At 37.1% G+C, this 15,352-nt stretch overlaps 2 protein-coding genes across 4 annotated transcripts in view; one reads left to right on the forward strand and one right to left on the reverse strand.

The window, feature by feature from the left end:
• Positions 1-11,921, reverse strand: part of Pacrg (parkin coregulated) — a 484,043-nt gene extending 472,122 nt beyond the window's left edge. For both annotated transcript variants that reach the window (XM_076859381.1, XM_076859380.1), the window contains exon 1: positions 11,766-11,921. In XM_076859381.1, coding sequence (XP_076715496.1) covers positions 11,766-11,921 — 156 coding nt within the window. The remainder of the gene's footprint in view (positions 1-11,765) is intronic.
• Positions 11,922-12,336: 415 nt separating this feature from the next.
• Prkn (parkin RBR E3 ubiquitin protein ligase) overlaps positions 12,337-15,352 on the forward strand; it is a 1,240,480-nt gene continuing 1,237,464 nt past the window's right edge. For both annotated transcript variants that reach the window (XM_077109619.1, XM_076858057.2), the window contains exon 1: positions 12,337-12,482. In XM_077109619.1, coding sequence (XP_076965734.1) covers positions 12,476-12,482 — 7 coding nt within the window. In that variant the 5' untranslated portion in view covers positions 12,337-12,475. The remainder of the gene's footprint in view (positions 12,483-15,352) is intronic.

A 15,352-nucleotide genomic window follows, 5' to 3' on the forward strand; every position in this document is an offset into this window, starting at 1 on the left:
ATTATGACAACATGATAAACCTGGAGGATATGATGCTAAATTAAATAAGCTAGCACAGAAAAGTAAATACCATATGATCTCACTTATGTGTGGAATCTAAAAACATCAAACTTTCAGAAGCAGAGAATAGAATGATGGTTACCAGGGCTGGAAGATGAGGGAATTGGAGTGATGTTAGTCAAAGAATCCAAAATTTCAGTTAGAGAAGAGGAATAAGTTCTATTTATAACATGGTAACTACAGTTAAAATATATTCTATTCTGAAAGATTGCTATGAGAGGTCTGGGGTTGTGGCTCAGTGATAGAGCACTTGCCTCACATGTGTGAGGTACTGGGTTCTATTCTCAGCACCACATATAAATAACTGAATAAAATAAAGTCCATCAACAATTTAAAAAATGCTAAGAGAGCAGATTTAAGTATTCTCAACATAAGTATGTGAAAAAAGTAAAAATATCAAACCTAATAAATTATCTTTTCCTGAATACAAATGTAGTATATATATTTATTAGTCTTCCTAAAGGAAAGGTTTTGTTTTGTTTTAGTTTGAAGAAACATTGCTCTGTTCCTGTTGCCAAGAACCCCAGGAGAAAGCCCCCTTCCCAACAGAGAGCCAAACACAGCAATTCCATCTCTCCATGTGACATGGACTGAATGTTTGTGGATGCCCTAATCCCCCAATGCCATGTCATTTGGAGATGGGGCCTTTGGGATGTAATTAGGGTTAGATTGAGTTTGGAGATTGGGACTGTGAGATTTTAAAGAAAAAGATGTGTGTGTGGCGGGGGGTCCTCCATAAACACACAGGGGTGGAAGGCAATGAAAGGGGACTGTGAGAAGCCTGGGAAGCCTGGCTGTCAGCAAGTCAGAAAGACAGCCCTCACCAAGACCCAGATTTCTGGCACCTTGATCTTGGACTTTCAACCTCCTGAATTATAAAGAAGTGAACGTCTGTGTTCAGACCTCCAGGCCATGGTATTTTTGTCACTGCAGCCCAAGTAAGGTGCTGTGGCACCACTCTGACAACGTGCCTGGTCTTGGCACCATTGGTAGAGGGGTTTGTGGTGGATGACTAGGAATGACTCTGCTCTCTGATCAATGAAAATGACACTGATAATTGAGAGTTGTTTTTCAAGCTAAATGCATCATAATTAGATTTTGTACAAGAATATAAAGATGATCTAGCATTAGAATGTCATCTATTAATAATTACTATATTGACATTAATAAATTGAAGAAGAAAAATCTTGTGATATCTTATGATCACCTCAACAGATGCAGAAATGGTTTTTGATAAAATTCAATATAATTGCAATTTAAAAAATCCTTAGCATATTAAGAACAGAAAAGATTGCTATTGTTTCCTAAAACATCCTATATTATAGTTTAATATAGTTCTAATCAAACTCCAAAAATTTTTTCATGAAATCTTACAGCCTATCCTACAATCTCTACAGATGATTAGAGTCCAAGAATATCAAAGAGGATATAAATAAATTGGGAGGATTCATGCTACCAGACATAAAATATGTAAAGCTTTAACAATTACAACAGTGGCTCCAAAATGGACAAATACACTGATGAGACAGAAAGAAATTCCCCAGTTACTAAGTGGATAGGAATTCCACACTTAAAAGATCAAATTGAAGTCTTGCCTCCCATCTTAAAAATAATTGGCATTTGAATAATTATTATTGTACATGTGAATATTATAAGAATAAAGCATATAGATGAAAACTTAGAATAGCAGGATAAAAGTATTTCCAAAGGTAGGCAAAAAAGGGAAAGAACATTATAAATAAAAATAACTAAAATTAAATTTAAAATTTCTATGCATCAAAAAATGCAAAATAGTAGATAAAGGTGAGTCACAGACTATGTATAGCTCATATCTGGAACATATCCACATCCCAAGTACATAAGTACACATGTAAACCATAAGGCAAGAACAGACAACCCAATGGAGAAACCATAGGCAAGGCTATGAACAGGTACATTTCAGAGGAAATGAGGAAGGACCATGAAAAGGGAAGAGGCTGGGGCTCAGTGGCAGAGCATCTGCCAAGTATGTGTGAGGCATTGGGATCCATCCTCAACACCACATGAAAATAAACAAATAAAATAAAAGCATTCTCTCCATTTACAATTACAAAAATTTTTTTAAAAAAAGAACCTATGGGAAAAAAACAATATACTAGTAATCAAGAGAAATGTAAAATTTAAATAAGATATTATTTTATACTCTTCAGGTTGCTCCAATTTTTAATTTGTTTCCACCAAATTATGGTTTGAGAAACAAGGATTTAGGGAAGAAAGAATTCTTATTAGCCTTTGGTAACATTTCTTTGGAGAGAAACCTGACACAATCTATTAAAGTTGAAGTTACACCTTATTATTCAGCAATTCCAAATCTGGTGAACTTTGGCCTACATGCACAGGGAACCACATGCAAGGATGTTGTGATTCTGCAATGTAAAAATCCAACATTTCTCAATAAGAGAATTAATGAATATATTGCTTTCCAAAGACAATGGAATAGGATACAGGAGGTAAACCATTTTCTACAAGTGATTCCACTGTAATGAGACACCCATTTCTGAAGAATGATCTTTCTGCAAAATGGTTGATAGAAATAACAGAGTGTAAGGAGAAAATAACGAAGCAAATAATGTCTAAGAAACCCTAATAGTCCATGGAATTTTGTAACCAGAGTATTAATAATTCTAATAAAAATTAACTGTGACAGTTAAAATACTAAATTCCGACTATTAGAAATGAAGTACTGGAGTAAATACAGTAATCTACTTTTTGAAAAATAACAGAAGGAGAGAGAGAGATGGGGTTTGCCTCACATTAGGACTTGCAGGAACAACTACACAAGCAGAACCAGAGAGAGGAATCTGTGGTAAATGAGTGTTACACCTATCACTCTCTTTCACTTTGTGTCATGCTGCATCCTCCTGTGTTAATATATTTTCATTCAGCTGCTGTTACTTTGTGATTCAAACTAATAACAAAATGAAGAAAAGCATATATGAACTTCCTTTTATACTGAAATAATACTAATTATTTAATACTAATACTGTTAATTAACACAACATGACCTAAGAGGCTGTAACTAGGTGAAAAGGTAACCTGAAAAACAAATTCTAAATTTCAATCACCTGTCTGTCTGTCTGTCTGCCTATCTATCTATCATAAGGATACAGGTATCGTCATTGTACATACTTGGAATGATATACACAAAACTCGGGATCCTACTTACCTCTGGGAATGGATGAATAGAGTAGGAATGAAATGACTTAGAAGGGCTCATTTATTTCTTTATTTTTACTTAAAAGTATATGATATTATTATAAAAAGTATTGTTTATTAAACCTAGATGGTAAAAATGTAGTTACTTATCATTTTCCATATTTGTACATTTACATTTTCAAAATGTGCGTGTGATTAAAATAAAATACCTGAGATTTGAAGGAAACATTTGATTAAAAAGACAGTGAGATAGCTGGATATAAAATAAATATAAAAACACTGGTTAGAAAAACATATATGTATATACAGAGTGATAAACTATATTACCATGAAATACTATTATAAGATGATTGGTTTCTCAAGGTGATTTATAGGATCATTTTTGTCTCAAAATGAAGTTCAGCTTCACATACTACTAAAAGGTCAAATGTAAGATTAAATAGTTAAAAGTTAGAATTTAAAATGATAATTTTGGGTGTGCATTAACAGGAAGAATTACCTTAAACATATTACCAAGTTATAATAATTAAAATTGCATGACATTGGTTTAAAATTCTCAAATACTCTTGAGCATTTTGTAGAATTATGACACAAAAAGAATATGCAAAGCACATAGAACATTGCTTAATAAATGTCTTTGGAAAAATTAAAAGGTTATCTGAAAAATAGTTTTTTGAGAACTTCTCATCATATTATGTGCCCACATATTTTCAATCCTTAACTAAATACTAATTAAATCAATCCCAGAACAATAGAAAAAATTAAATATAAATCCTTCGGGATGGGCCCAGGACTCAGTGATTTTTTTTTTTTTTTTTTGGTAGTAGGGATTGAACTCAGGGGCAATTGACTACTAAGCCACATCCCCAGCCCTATTTTGTATTTTATTTAGAGACACGGTCTCACTGAGTTGCTTAACTCCTTGCTGTTGCTGAGGCTGGCTTTGAACTTGTGATCCCCCTGCCTCCGCCTACAGAGTCAGAGAGTCCCAGGGATTATAGACATGAGCCACAGTCTCCAACAAGACCCCCTGGTTTTTAAGCTCCCCAGTTGATTCAAATTTGCAATCTGAAAACCAGAACCTTAAATGGTCCAAACCCACTCCTAATATTTACCATGAATGATTTCAGAGGTGCTTAGATCCTGACTCCCCACACTGGGAAGGAAGGCAGGTGGGCAGGAGGCAGGGTCTAGGTCGGTTGGCCACAGGAGGGAGGAGGACAGGCACATTAAAGCACTGCAGGTGGGAGTACAAACAATTGTTATTGGAGTCTAAAAATTCTTAAGATCTCTTACCCAGTGATCATACTTCAGAAATTATATTTCATGGAAATACCCTAAAATGTAAAAAAATCTTTTCTATATAAAATATTCAACAGTGTGCATAATCACAAAAAACTGAGAACAGCTTGAGTGAAAGACTAAGTAAATCATGGCATATTCAGAATATAGTTTTAGTCTTTCAAATGCTGAGTTTGCAGTAACATGTAAAATATTAGCATTTTAGAGGAAATCTATTAAATTTCATATAAAGTATAATAATTATGCACAGCAATACAAATATATATTCTCCACTAAGTAGGTATAAATATTCTATAAAAATACACAATTTACACAATTTATGTACACAATGTTAAGCATGTATATAATGAACAGAATTCACAACATAATTATTTTTGGCAAAGAAGGTGGAAAACAAAGACTGAGAACCTAATGACTGGAGCCTGGTCTCTGTGTCTCACCTTTTGCATACTCCCTAACTCCTCCCCTAGGTCCTCATGATCTGTCACATTATACAAAAAAGATTGGCCCTCTAGGAGACCTTCCCAGACCTGGACCCTTTCAGGCCATGCAGCTCTGTGCTCTCATAACATCACACATTTCCTAGAGAGGAAACGTAACTTAGGACCTAGCAATTCCACTCCCAGATGTATATCTCCACTAACTTTCTTAAATGGCACTCATCTTGCTCCTATTATAAAGTGATCTGAGAACCAGAGCTAAAAAATACACAATCTACACACTCCTGTAAGTTTTATGAATTCTATTTCGGAATTAAACTGGACCACCAAAAGCCCACATAGTGAATTACATCAATTTAATCTCATGCAAAATCCTATTCTCCAAGATACATTTTAGTATTATGTACATGGCCCCCACTGAAATCTTTTATGGATGAAATCTGTAACTGTATTTCTTGTAAGGAGTAAAATGTAGGTATGGTGTATTGCATGTATTTAAAATGCTACATGATCAATTTCTCTGAGAATTCAGAGTAGAAAAAGTTTCAATTCCCTATAGGGATGGCTAGACTTCTTCTTTTGTGATAATGAGAACTGTATAATGTTCCCCTTTCAGCATCAGATGCCAAGAAGCTCAGAATTAAATTTGAACATCGATCAATAAATATGCTGACCCTTATGAATGGCAAAATTGATTCTATTCTTTGGCCCAGGCTTTCTGCTTTAACTATATTTTATTTAATTATTTCACTATTATTTGTTCTATTTTGTTTCTGATCATTCCAATTTATTTTCAAAGTCTTGTGTTTTAATCTATATGTACTTTATTGTGAGTCAATTTAAATTGATTGAGGGACATATTTTAAAGAAATGCACAAATACATTTGGGATAATGACTTTCCCCCTACAGAGTGTACACTTGAAAAAGAGAGGAGATGAAAGTCACCATGGGGAATGTAGAGGCAACTCAGAGTGGGAAACTGTACTTGCAGTAAGGTATTTGCCAAATGCTGCATACATTCAGAATGAAATATGAAAAAAGGACTAGGAACCCATAAGCAAACCAAGCCAAGAGAAAAAAATGGTCCAAAAACTTGAAAAGACACTTCACGAAAGAGCATATTCAAATGATCAGCAGATATATGAAAGTTTTTACTTCATTATTTTTAAGAAAAATCAATAATAAATCCACAGGAGATAATATTATATACCCACTAGAATACCTAAAGGCAAAATAAAGAAAATGCCAAGCAAGAGAGAGCAAGTAGCACTATCACAGAATTGGCAAAAGGTTATATTTTTAAAATCAATTGGAGAAACAATTTTGATATATGTGCTAATGTCCAACATATGCATAACTTAGTACCCAGCAATTCCACTCCCAGGTGTATATCCTTGAACATTCATATATATGTTATCCAAGAACATAGAAGGGAATTTTCCTAGGAACACTATTTGTAACAGTTCTAAATTGGAAATCACACAAATACGCATTAAGAGAGGAATAAATAAAGAAATTGTGGTATATTCACACATAAAAATTTTTCAGAATAAACATGAAGGATTTAGTTACAACTGCAATCATATGCAACAATGTGCACAAATCTCACAAACACAATTTTGGTGAAAGAAACCAAACACTAAAAGGTTACATACTTGAGGATTCCATATGTGTAAGTAAAACATAGGACAAGGTAATGGTGGGGAGGAGATAGGATGAAGTCAACTTGGGGGTGTTTGAGCATCAACTAGAAAGGGGATAACACAATTTTGTAGAGTGGATGACACTTCTCCATGTGTCAACTGGTGACCACAGTGTTTGGTTTAACATTCACGTTAACATGCCCTTTCCTCATGCATATTGTACATTAATTAGCATCTAAAAAAAATTCTACAGATGACTAAGTTTTAAAAAATCTAGAAATCTAGGTTCTTTTCCTTGTTCTTCCATTTATCTGAGAGAGTTATATGTGCTAACAAAACGTTTAGTAGAAAAAGTAGTCTTCCCTGCTTTTTCATAGGATTGGTTGGAAAATACAAATGGAAGAGAGATGACTAAGCCCTAGCATATATTAAGGAATTAATATATAATACTAATTGATTTCTAATATGGCTAATTTAAAGTCGATTGCTTAAGTATAGAATATTTATTCACTACTTCATTTGACAAAAAAAAAAAAAAAAGCATACACTATGTGCCAGGATTATTTCCTGAGCTGGGGTGTAGCAGCTAGCAAAAGAGCAGAATTCCCGTCTATGAGAAGCTGACTCTTCAGTGGAGGAAAACACAGGTTCAATCAAATTAACATGGTGGTGGGGGGGGAATGTAACTGTAAGATTAAAGGAAGACAGGAGTGTTGGGGCAGGCCTGGGGGAGCATGTGGGGCTGTGAAGTTAAACAGAGCGCAGGGAAGCCCTCACTGAGCAGCACAGCTTTGAAGAAAAGTCTGAAGCAGCAAGAGGTGGTGACATGAGTTTCAGGAAAAAGGAACCGGAAGGGCAAAGACAGAAAGCCTTGTAACCGGGGCATTAAGGAGCAACCAGGAAGCCACCGTTAATGGCACCGGACAAGTGAGGGAGAAATGTCTAATACACATAAAAAAGCAGAGGTGGCCGGATCACACAGGGCTTTCAAGGAGTGTAAGAAATTTAGGTTTTATTCTGAGTGAAGTAAGTCAACTGAGGATTTTATAGATGAGGATTATCATGATTTGGCTGAGTTCTAAAGGGACCTGTCATTTTAAAAAAAAATTCTAACTAAAGACAAAAATCAATTATAACAACAAGAAGGCGGGGGAGAATGAGATATGAAGAAAGGGTAGAATTGCTTTTCTTCATTCAACAAACGTTTATTGAGTACACTGTTTGGTTCTGGTTAAAATTTGAAAAATGAGTTAGATGTAGCTTCCTGTCCTCACAGGGAATTTACATGAAGGGATAAAACATGAGCAGAAATAACCATAACACAAAACAGAAAAGAATAAATGAAGGATAACTTTCTGTCTTGGATGACAGGGAGGAAGAATTAGGAAGTCTTCCTAGAGAAGCTGTCATTTTGCTGGACAAAAGCTACACCTCTTGGCAACCTGTTCTGTCTCTTACTGACTGCTAAACTACTAGCATTGGAACAATGTTGAGCACTCAGTTAGTGGTTACAGATTTCGGTTCCCTGGTGATAGAATGAGTTTGTATATGAAGACATGCAGAGAGAAGGGCATTCAAGCAGAGGGAACAATGTAAGCAAAGTCACAAACATGAAGGACTCTAGTTTATTTCCTGGGCTGAGATTGGCTGAATTAAATGAGAGTGGATAATCGGAGATGAAATTAAACTCAGAATAGGACTGGATCATAGAATGCTTTGCTGGTCCTGTGACAGTATCATTGCTTTGTTTTCTATAAGAATTGGGGACCTCTAAAACTTTGAGTAGTGACATGAGCAGAACTTTGTACTGGAAAGATTGGTGACACAGTACTGATAATCAACTGGTGGAGGGAGGCTGCAGACCAGTTTGAATGAAAGCACGCAAACCCAGACAAAAGATGATTAGGGACCCTGTCAGGTTGCTGCTACTCAGGCTATTTATTTTTCCAGTAATTATTTGTCTCTATCTTTTTCTTCACTAATGGCATAGCATAGCACTGGTGACAGAAACTTCTCATTATCCCCCAATGTCCTTCTTCATTTGCTACCGTAATAACACTTCAAGTCTGAGCTTAACACAGAGTTATCAGCCAGAAACTAATTTCCTAACCTCTCTTACAAACAGCTGTGGCCAGAAGACTAGGTTTTGGCAATGGATTTAAGGAGAAGTGATATAGCCAACTTCTGCAACATGCCCTCATAATGAAGCTGCTTCTCTCCAGTTTTTTTCCTGGCTCATTCTTGCAGTTTACTGTTTTGCTCTCCTTCTGCCTAAAGTAGGGTTTTCTCAACCCTCTTCCTAATGAGACATGAATGGGGGCCTAGGAGATGCTTCAAGGATCAATCTTGGCTTTTTCCAAAAGGTAAAATATAGGGATACAGGACACAGAGGCTGGGAGTATACTTCAGTGGAAGAGCATGCATGAAGCCCTGGATACAATCCAATTGAACATCATTCTCTGATTTTTTTTATATGTAACTTTGGCTCAGATATCATCCTACAGGATACAAAGCAGGGTATAGTTAGTTTCCATGCCCATGGACCAACCTCACAGGAACAAATAATCCAACCTTCTGGATTACCTACATTTTAAATTTACATGTGAGAGAAACAACTTCTATTTTGTTAAGTATTGTTATTTCATCTCTGGGAAAATAAACTATGAAATCATTAAATTATGAATCTCCTTTTACTCTTTATATGTATACAATATAACAACAGGAATTTGAATATCATTCTCTGATTTCAGGGATTTCATAATTGTTTATTTTCATATAGAATGAAAAAAATTATGGAGATAAAATAACTACAATTGTCATTGAAATCTTAAAAACTTGCTGCTTATGTTTATTATTATTTTGTCAATAATTTTGAGTTCTCACACTCAGATTATGACTGTTTAAGTAAGGGTCTTTGCTTGAACCCATCTGATCAGATTTGTTCATGACCAAGTCTGTGCACTCATGTTCCCACAGCACTCACAGAGACATCTCAAGTCTGCATTCCCCTTAAGGAATAATCCTACAGGTTCTGCAAGAAAGAGCATTGAAATGGTGGCTTATCTGATCAATTAGGGTCTGACAGAGGGAACTAAAGGTGAGCTCTAATGCAGGAAAAATGGTTGTAGGTATTGACTTTTGGAATGTGGGGTTTCAATTAAGAAAAAATGGAAATTGGCAAATAAATTCTGAATAAAAATACACCTTTAGCAAGAGAGGAACACTTTAACTTTATAATGCTGGAAAGTTTACACTATTAACAACAAAAATGGTGAAATATAAATATTGGGTGAGAAAAAGAAGCATCATTTCCTCTACTACTGTGCAGTTTTTTAATGAAAAGTATTGTCTTTCTTTTATCAAGACTTTAATTGTTGTTTTAGTAGGTCTACCTTAGAGCATTAAGGACAGGGGTTTTGTTTTGCCCATTCTAAATCCCTAGAGCTATTATGAGAAAGTGGAGGGAAACAGAGACAGAGAGTTGTTGATTGAGTGAACAAATGTTTGATTCTTAGAATTATTATTGATGTTAAACTAAGTGAAAATATTACATGCTGTTTTGGGGATTCTAATAGAAAAACAGGTATTGTCATTAAGAGATTTTCCTTAAAAATATGAAAAGATAAAGTAGTTTACCTCAAGTTAACCATTTATTTAAAAGCCTGTTTCATAATCTTTCTTTTTTTAGTCTTGTAGGCATATTTATTATGTTTGGAAACAGTGAAGTACCTAATTTTGCAAAACTATGACCTCAAGTATAAGGCCATGTTAAAGAACTGACATGAGATAAGAATGAAAAAAGTATGACATTTAAAATGAATTTAGGTTGTTAAAATATAACTGAAACCCACCAAAATTATAATCATAAGTATTGTGTAAAAGGAAAAACTGAATGATTAACTTGAATACAAATGGTTTTTTGTAGGCTGACAAATGTCTTCTTGATTCCCATGACATTTCATTCAAATGAAAATCTATGAGAAAGGGCTCCAGTTATCACAGGAAGTTTTAGTTTATTTTCAAGTATTTTAACTACTGCATATCAACTGACACCCAACCCAAAACTGAGAATACCATTTTGTGGAGCAACATTGTAATGTGACCTAAAAGTCTACAGGTAATCTGTTTCATTCATAAATTTTAAGGATGCAGTTTAGTAATGAAGTAATATTATGTCTGCAGCATGTAAGTAAAACAAATAGTGTGAAGCTGGAAAACAACACTACTCATTTAACAAAATGAATTGCCATACAATAAGTCAGATCCTCCCAGGGTGTAAATTACACAAATCTAAAAGCTGCCTTTATTATTTAATGTCTCATTCCCAGACAGGTGCAAACTCAGTAGAAAGTCTGGTTTAGCATATCAAATTCAAAGCTATTAAACAAATAGGAAGGTTTTAAAAATTATCATTCATGGAGTTAAACCATTTGTGTGCAGTTAATATTTTCCCCTAATGGTATTGAGCATATTTTATTTTTATTGCCACAAATAATAGAAATGAAATATGAATTGTATTAAAAGGCCGAGATACTTGAACTAAAGCTTGAATTGTTTAAAATGCATTTAAAAGGCCTATCAGGATATAGGTTTCATATTAAGTTGCCTTTCAGTACTGTAACTGGCTGATACCATTTTGTAAGAATGATGTTAGAGCAAATTCTACTATATTCTACAATGTCCGAATAAATGTTTATTATTGTAGATTATTTAACTATGTAGATTATTATGTTCCCAGCTGTGTAAGAGCACATGTTAAGTTTTGCAAGAGTTCATGCTTTCTAAGAACTTGCCTTCTACTAGGCCCTTTGCTAAGCAGGGCTAGTTGGGACTTCGTTAAGGTAAGGGTTCTTTCTCTGTGTAAATACTTAAGAGTAATTTGGGGTGGTCTAGAAGCCACAAGTAACCAGGAAGATGCTTGTAAATGGGCACGGTCCCTCAGCTGCCCAAGAGCCTTCCTAACGACCTAGCCGGACCTCCACACAGTGGTGGGCACTGAAGAACTGGCATTTTGGCAGCCTACCCAGGACATGGGCTGGGAATCCACTGGAGGGCCAGCCAGCCTCTACAACGTCGTGTCCCCTGCCAGGGAGCGAGTGCGTTCAATTGAGGAAGATCACTTACGACTGAGTTTTTCATCATGGCTTTGACTGTGAAGCCCTCAGAAACCAGGGAGTGAGGCTGGTGCACCGGGAGCGGCTGTTGTGCCAGCAGCTTGGTCCTCTTCGGCATCTTGTCTGGGCATTTGTTTAAGCTCAGGGTCTCTTTTTCTGCCACCATCTTCCTAGAAAATGTCTTGTTCTCATAAAAAAAAAAAAAAAAAAAAGTGTAGTAAAAGAATCAGAGGGTTTTACGGATGTGAGCGGGAGATCGGGAAAAAACGTAAAAGGCGCGTTACTGATAGAAATTCAGCCTCTCGTGGTGCCAGGTCGATCCAGGTGTTTGGCAGCACCTAGGTGAAGGGAGTTTGAGGGAGGGGAGGGGCAGGAAGAGGGCAGGACCGCGGCTAGTGCTGCAACAAGCTTCCAAAGGTTAGCCTCCCGGTTGCTAAGCGACTCGTCAACACTACGAGCCCAGAGCCGCGCCCCTCCGTGACGTACGTTTCCTGGGCCTGGAGGCGGAAAGGGTGGTGGCGTGAGGCGAAGCGACCAAACTACGACTCCCAGCAGGCGCCGGGCCTCGGGCCGCCTGCGCGTGCGCGCCGGGCGCCGGGGGCCGGGGCGGGGAGGCCTGGAGGACTTAAGCTGAGGGAGAGCCGCTGGTGGGAGGCGCGGGCGGCGCCGGTGCGCGTGTGGCTCCCGGCTTGCCCGGCAGCCGCCACCTGCCCAGTGACCATGATAGGTACGTGGGTGCCTGCCAGGTACAGCCTCTCTGCGCCGACCCGCGCCCAGGCCGACCCGGAAACCTCGGGTGCCGGCCGGGGCCACCTGTCAGTGACAGGGCGCAAGTGTCGCGCCACCCTCCGCCCGCGCCGCCGGGCCGCTCCAGGGCCGATCTGGGCCAGCCTCGCTGGCCTCGTGGGATGTCCAGGAGCATAAGTGTGTGTGCAGTCCCCGCCCCGCCCCGCCGTGGCTCGACAGGGTTCCCAGGAAGACCACTTGCCAGGGAAGAGGTGCGCGCAGCCGCGCCCCCTGGGCTCCCGCAGCCCTGCACCGAGGGCCGCCCGAAGTGGGTTCCCACTCCGACCTCCTGCCCTCGCGTTCCTTAAGGAGGCCTGGCGGCTGTCTGTCAGCTTAGGACAGATAGGGACCCACTGTCTTTAGGACTCTTTGAGGAAAAACTTAAGCATTAGACTGGGCATGATGGCTGGGTTCAAAAGAAATTCCTCCAGGTGGATTTAAATATCTTGCTCCCTGGGATCCTTCTTTTACATCTCTTCTTGAAGATATGAAATGTAAGAAATAATTGAGAGCAAAGATGAAATCTTTTGCACCTAGGTGCATTTTGCGTGTCAAACTTTGGAGGTAGGTGTAGAGAGTTATAAACACTGCGAAGTCTAAGATCAGCAAAGGTCTTCTCTTCCAGGGTTGTTAAGCCAAAAGTTACTTTAGGAGCTATCCTCAAAAATTAGTGGAAATGGTGGTATCTGTAGAAAACAGCAGTGTGGGGAGTTCATTATTGCAGAGAGTTGCTCCAGATTATTTATTGTAAGTTTGGGGATCTTGCTTGCCTTTGATTGCAACATGCACTTTTGATATCAGGTGTTGCCTGTCCAGAAGAAAGACGACGATAGGTGGATGTTTGTGCACAGAAAACCCTTTTTACATGTTTTTATTTTTGGAAGTAAGGCTCAAATATTAAACATTATACACATTTTTGGGAGAGTCATGCCAGTTAACTAACATGACCATTGCAGTTAATGGTAAAAAGCCTAAGGGTGTTATCCAATTTTTCTTACTTTTCTAGTATGGTGTAACTTTTGGTGAATGACTTGAAATTAAATTATCAAATTAAGAAAAAATATACACTTTTATGAGTCATTTATTGAGCCTTTTATGTGACATTTACATGAGATTCACTCATTAGCACTAATATGAACTAAATCAGGGAACCAAGTAGAGGAATAAAATCCATGCTGGCAGTTTTTACAGCAAAATGATAGTCTCTACCTTACTTTGAAGACAATTCCACACATTTTATTTTAAATCTCTCTCTTAATCTAGTGCATGCATGATATTAAGAGAAGCACATTTACTGTAAAGCTATATAAAGAGGAATTAAGATATAGAAATCACCATTTAATTAGAAATTATTATCTAATAGATTATTTTAGTAACAACTTTATTAGGATGAAATACATTTAGGCAGTTTTGTTTAGTTTTATCCAGAATTTTTCCAAGATGGAAGAAGTATGATATTTAGATTGAATGATTAGGCAAATTTATTACTGCTAAAAACATGGGAAATTTAAGGTAAGTTTTAAAAAATGTTCTTTCTCTTACTTCAGCTATTGTTTTATATATTGCATATAAATATGTTTTACAACATAAATAATTAAATTTTCACTCCTCCCAAGAACAGTACATTCCATATAAAAAGCATGTGGACAATGTGCAGCAGATTATCTTATTCAGCTAGTGGCATTGCCTCATTCTCTTGGTGGGCACACTTCAATAAAAATCTGAGCTGCTAGTTTTGGACTTGGGTGTGTTGTATAGATAAATAAAAGTGAAAGTAAATGAAAGGAAGCCCTAGAGTGATGCATTTTATCTTTGTAACTAAACTTCTGGGCCAGGAAAGAAAGGCATGGTGGTCTTTACCCAGTGATCAGCTGAAGATCAAAATACACATGAATATTTATCTAAGGTTGTTTTTTTCTGTTAAGTGAAGGAGTGCTACTCAGAGCAGTGCCTTTCACATACTCCCTGAGTCCTACACTCTCCTTGATGCAAATTGTACTCTCCATTTAAATCCCATCTCTTTTGAGGAAAATCTTGAAGATTTCCTTTTCCCCTGGAAAAGGAAAGGAGCCAACTGTTACCTCACTACCAATAAAATTACCTTATGAAAGCTGAGGATTCCCTTCCCGGCATTGAGACTGTTTCAAAAGTACTTAGATTTCCCACTCAGAATATGATTGACATGTTAAATGCCCCGACCCAGACAGCTACAGAAACATAATTTAATTGAAGTCAATGAAAAATTGTGCCTTTGTGAGAGTTGTAGAGGAGTTCAAGATAATATAAAGTGGAATAGAAAAGCTTAAGAAAATTCAATGTAGAAAAATGTAATTTTGACTGCTCTATTTAAAATTATATTTCACCTTTTGGAAAATGAACAATTATTTGTGTTTAAAATTGAATTTTAGTGGTGATACTTGTGAAATATTTAAATTTCCTATAGATTTTGTATTTTTGTAGAATTAGCTATTAAAATTTACAGATATACATATGATAATATTGCCAGTATTGAGAATTTAATGTCTTTTAAAAGATTCTTGATTAAGAAAACGAAACAATAATTAAAATGTAGTCTCCTCTATACCTTGTTTAACATAACCTTTCTTTGAGAACTTTCGTATCTGCATGTACAGAGCCACTTCCCTGTAATTCTGCCTTGCCTTCTATTCTGGGGGATGCTCTAATCATGCAATATTCCCCAGTGGTGAGCATTCAGTAGGCTTAGTGCCTTCTAATGTACAAGCTGAATGCTGTCCTTGATGGCTGGACCCTCCTGACACATGGATGAATGCCCCTTTCCCCTGGTGTGCC

This window comes from Callospermophilus lateralis, chromosome 6, assembly GCF_048772815.1.
Source record: "Callospermophilus lateralis isolate mCalLat2 chromosome 6, mCalLat2.hap1, whole genome shotgun sequence".
Taxonomy (NCBI): domain Eukaryota; kingdom Metazoa; phylum Chordata; class Mammalia; order Rodentia; family Sciuridae; genus Callospermophilus; species Callospermophilus lateralis.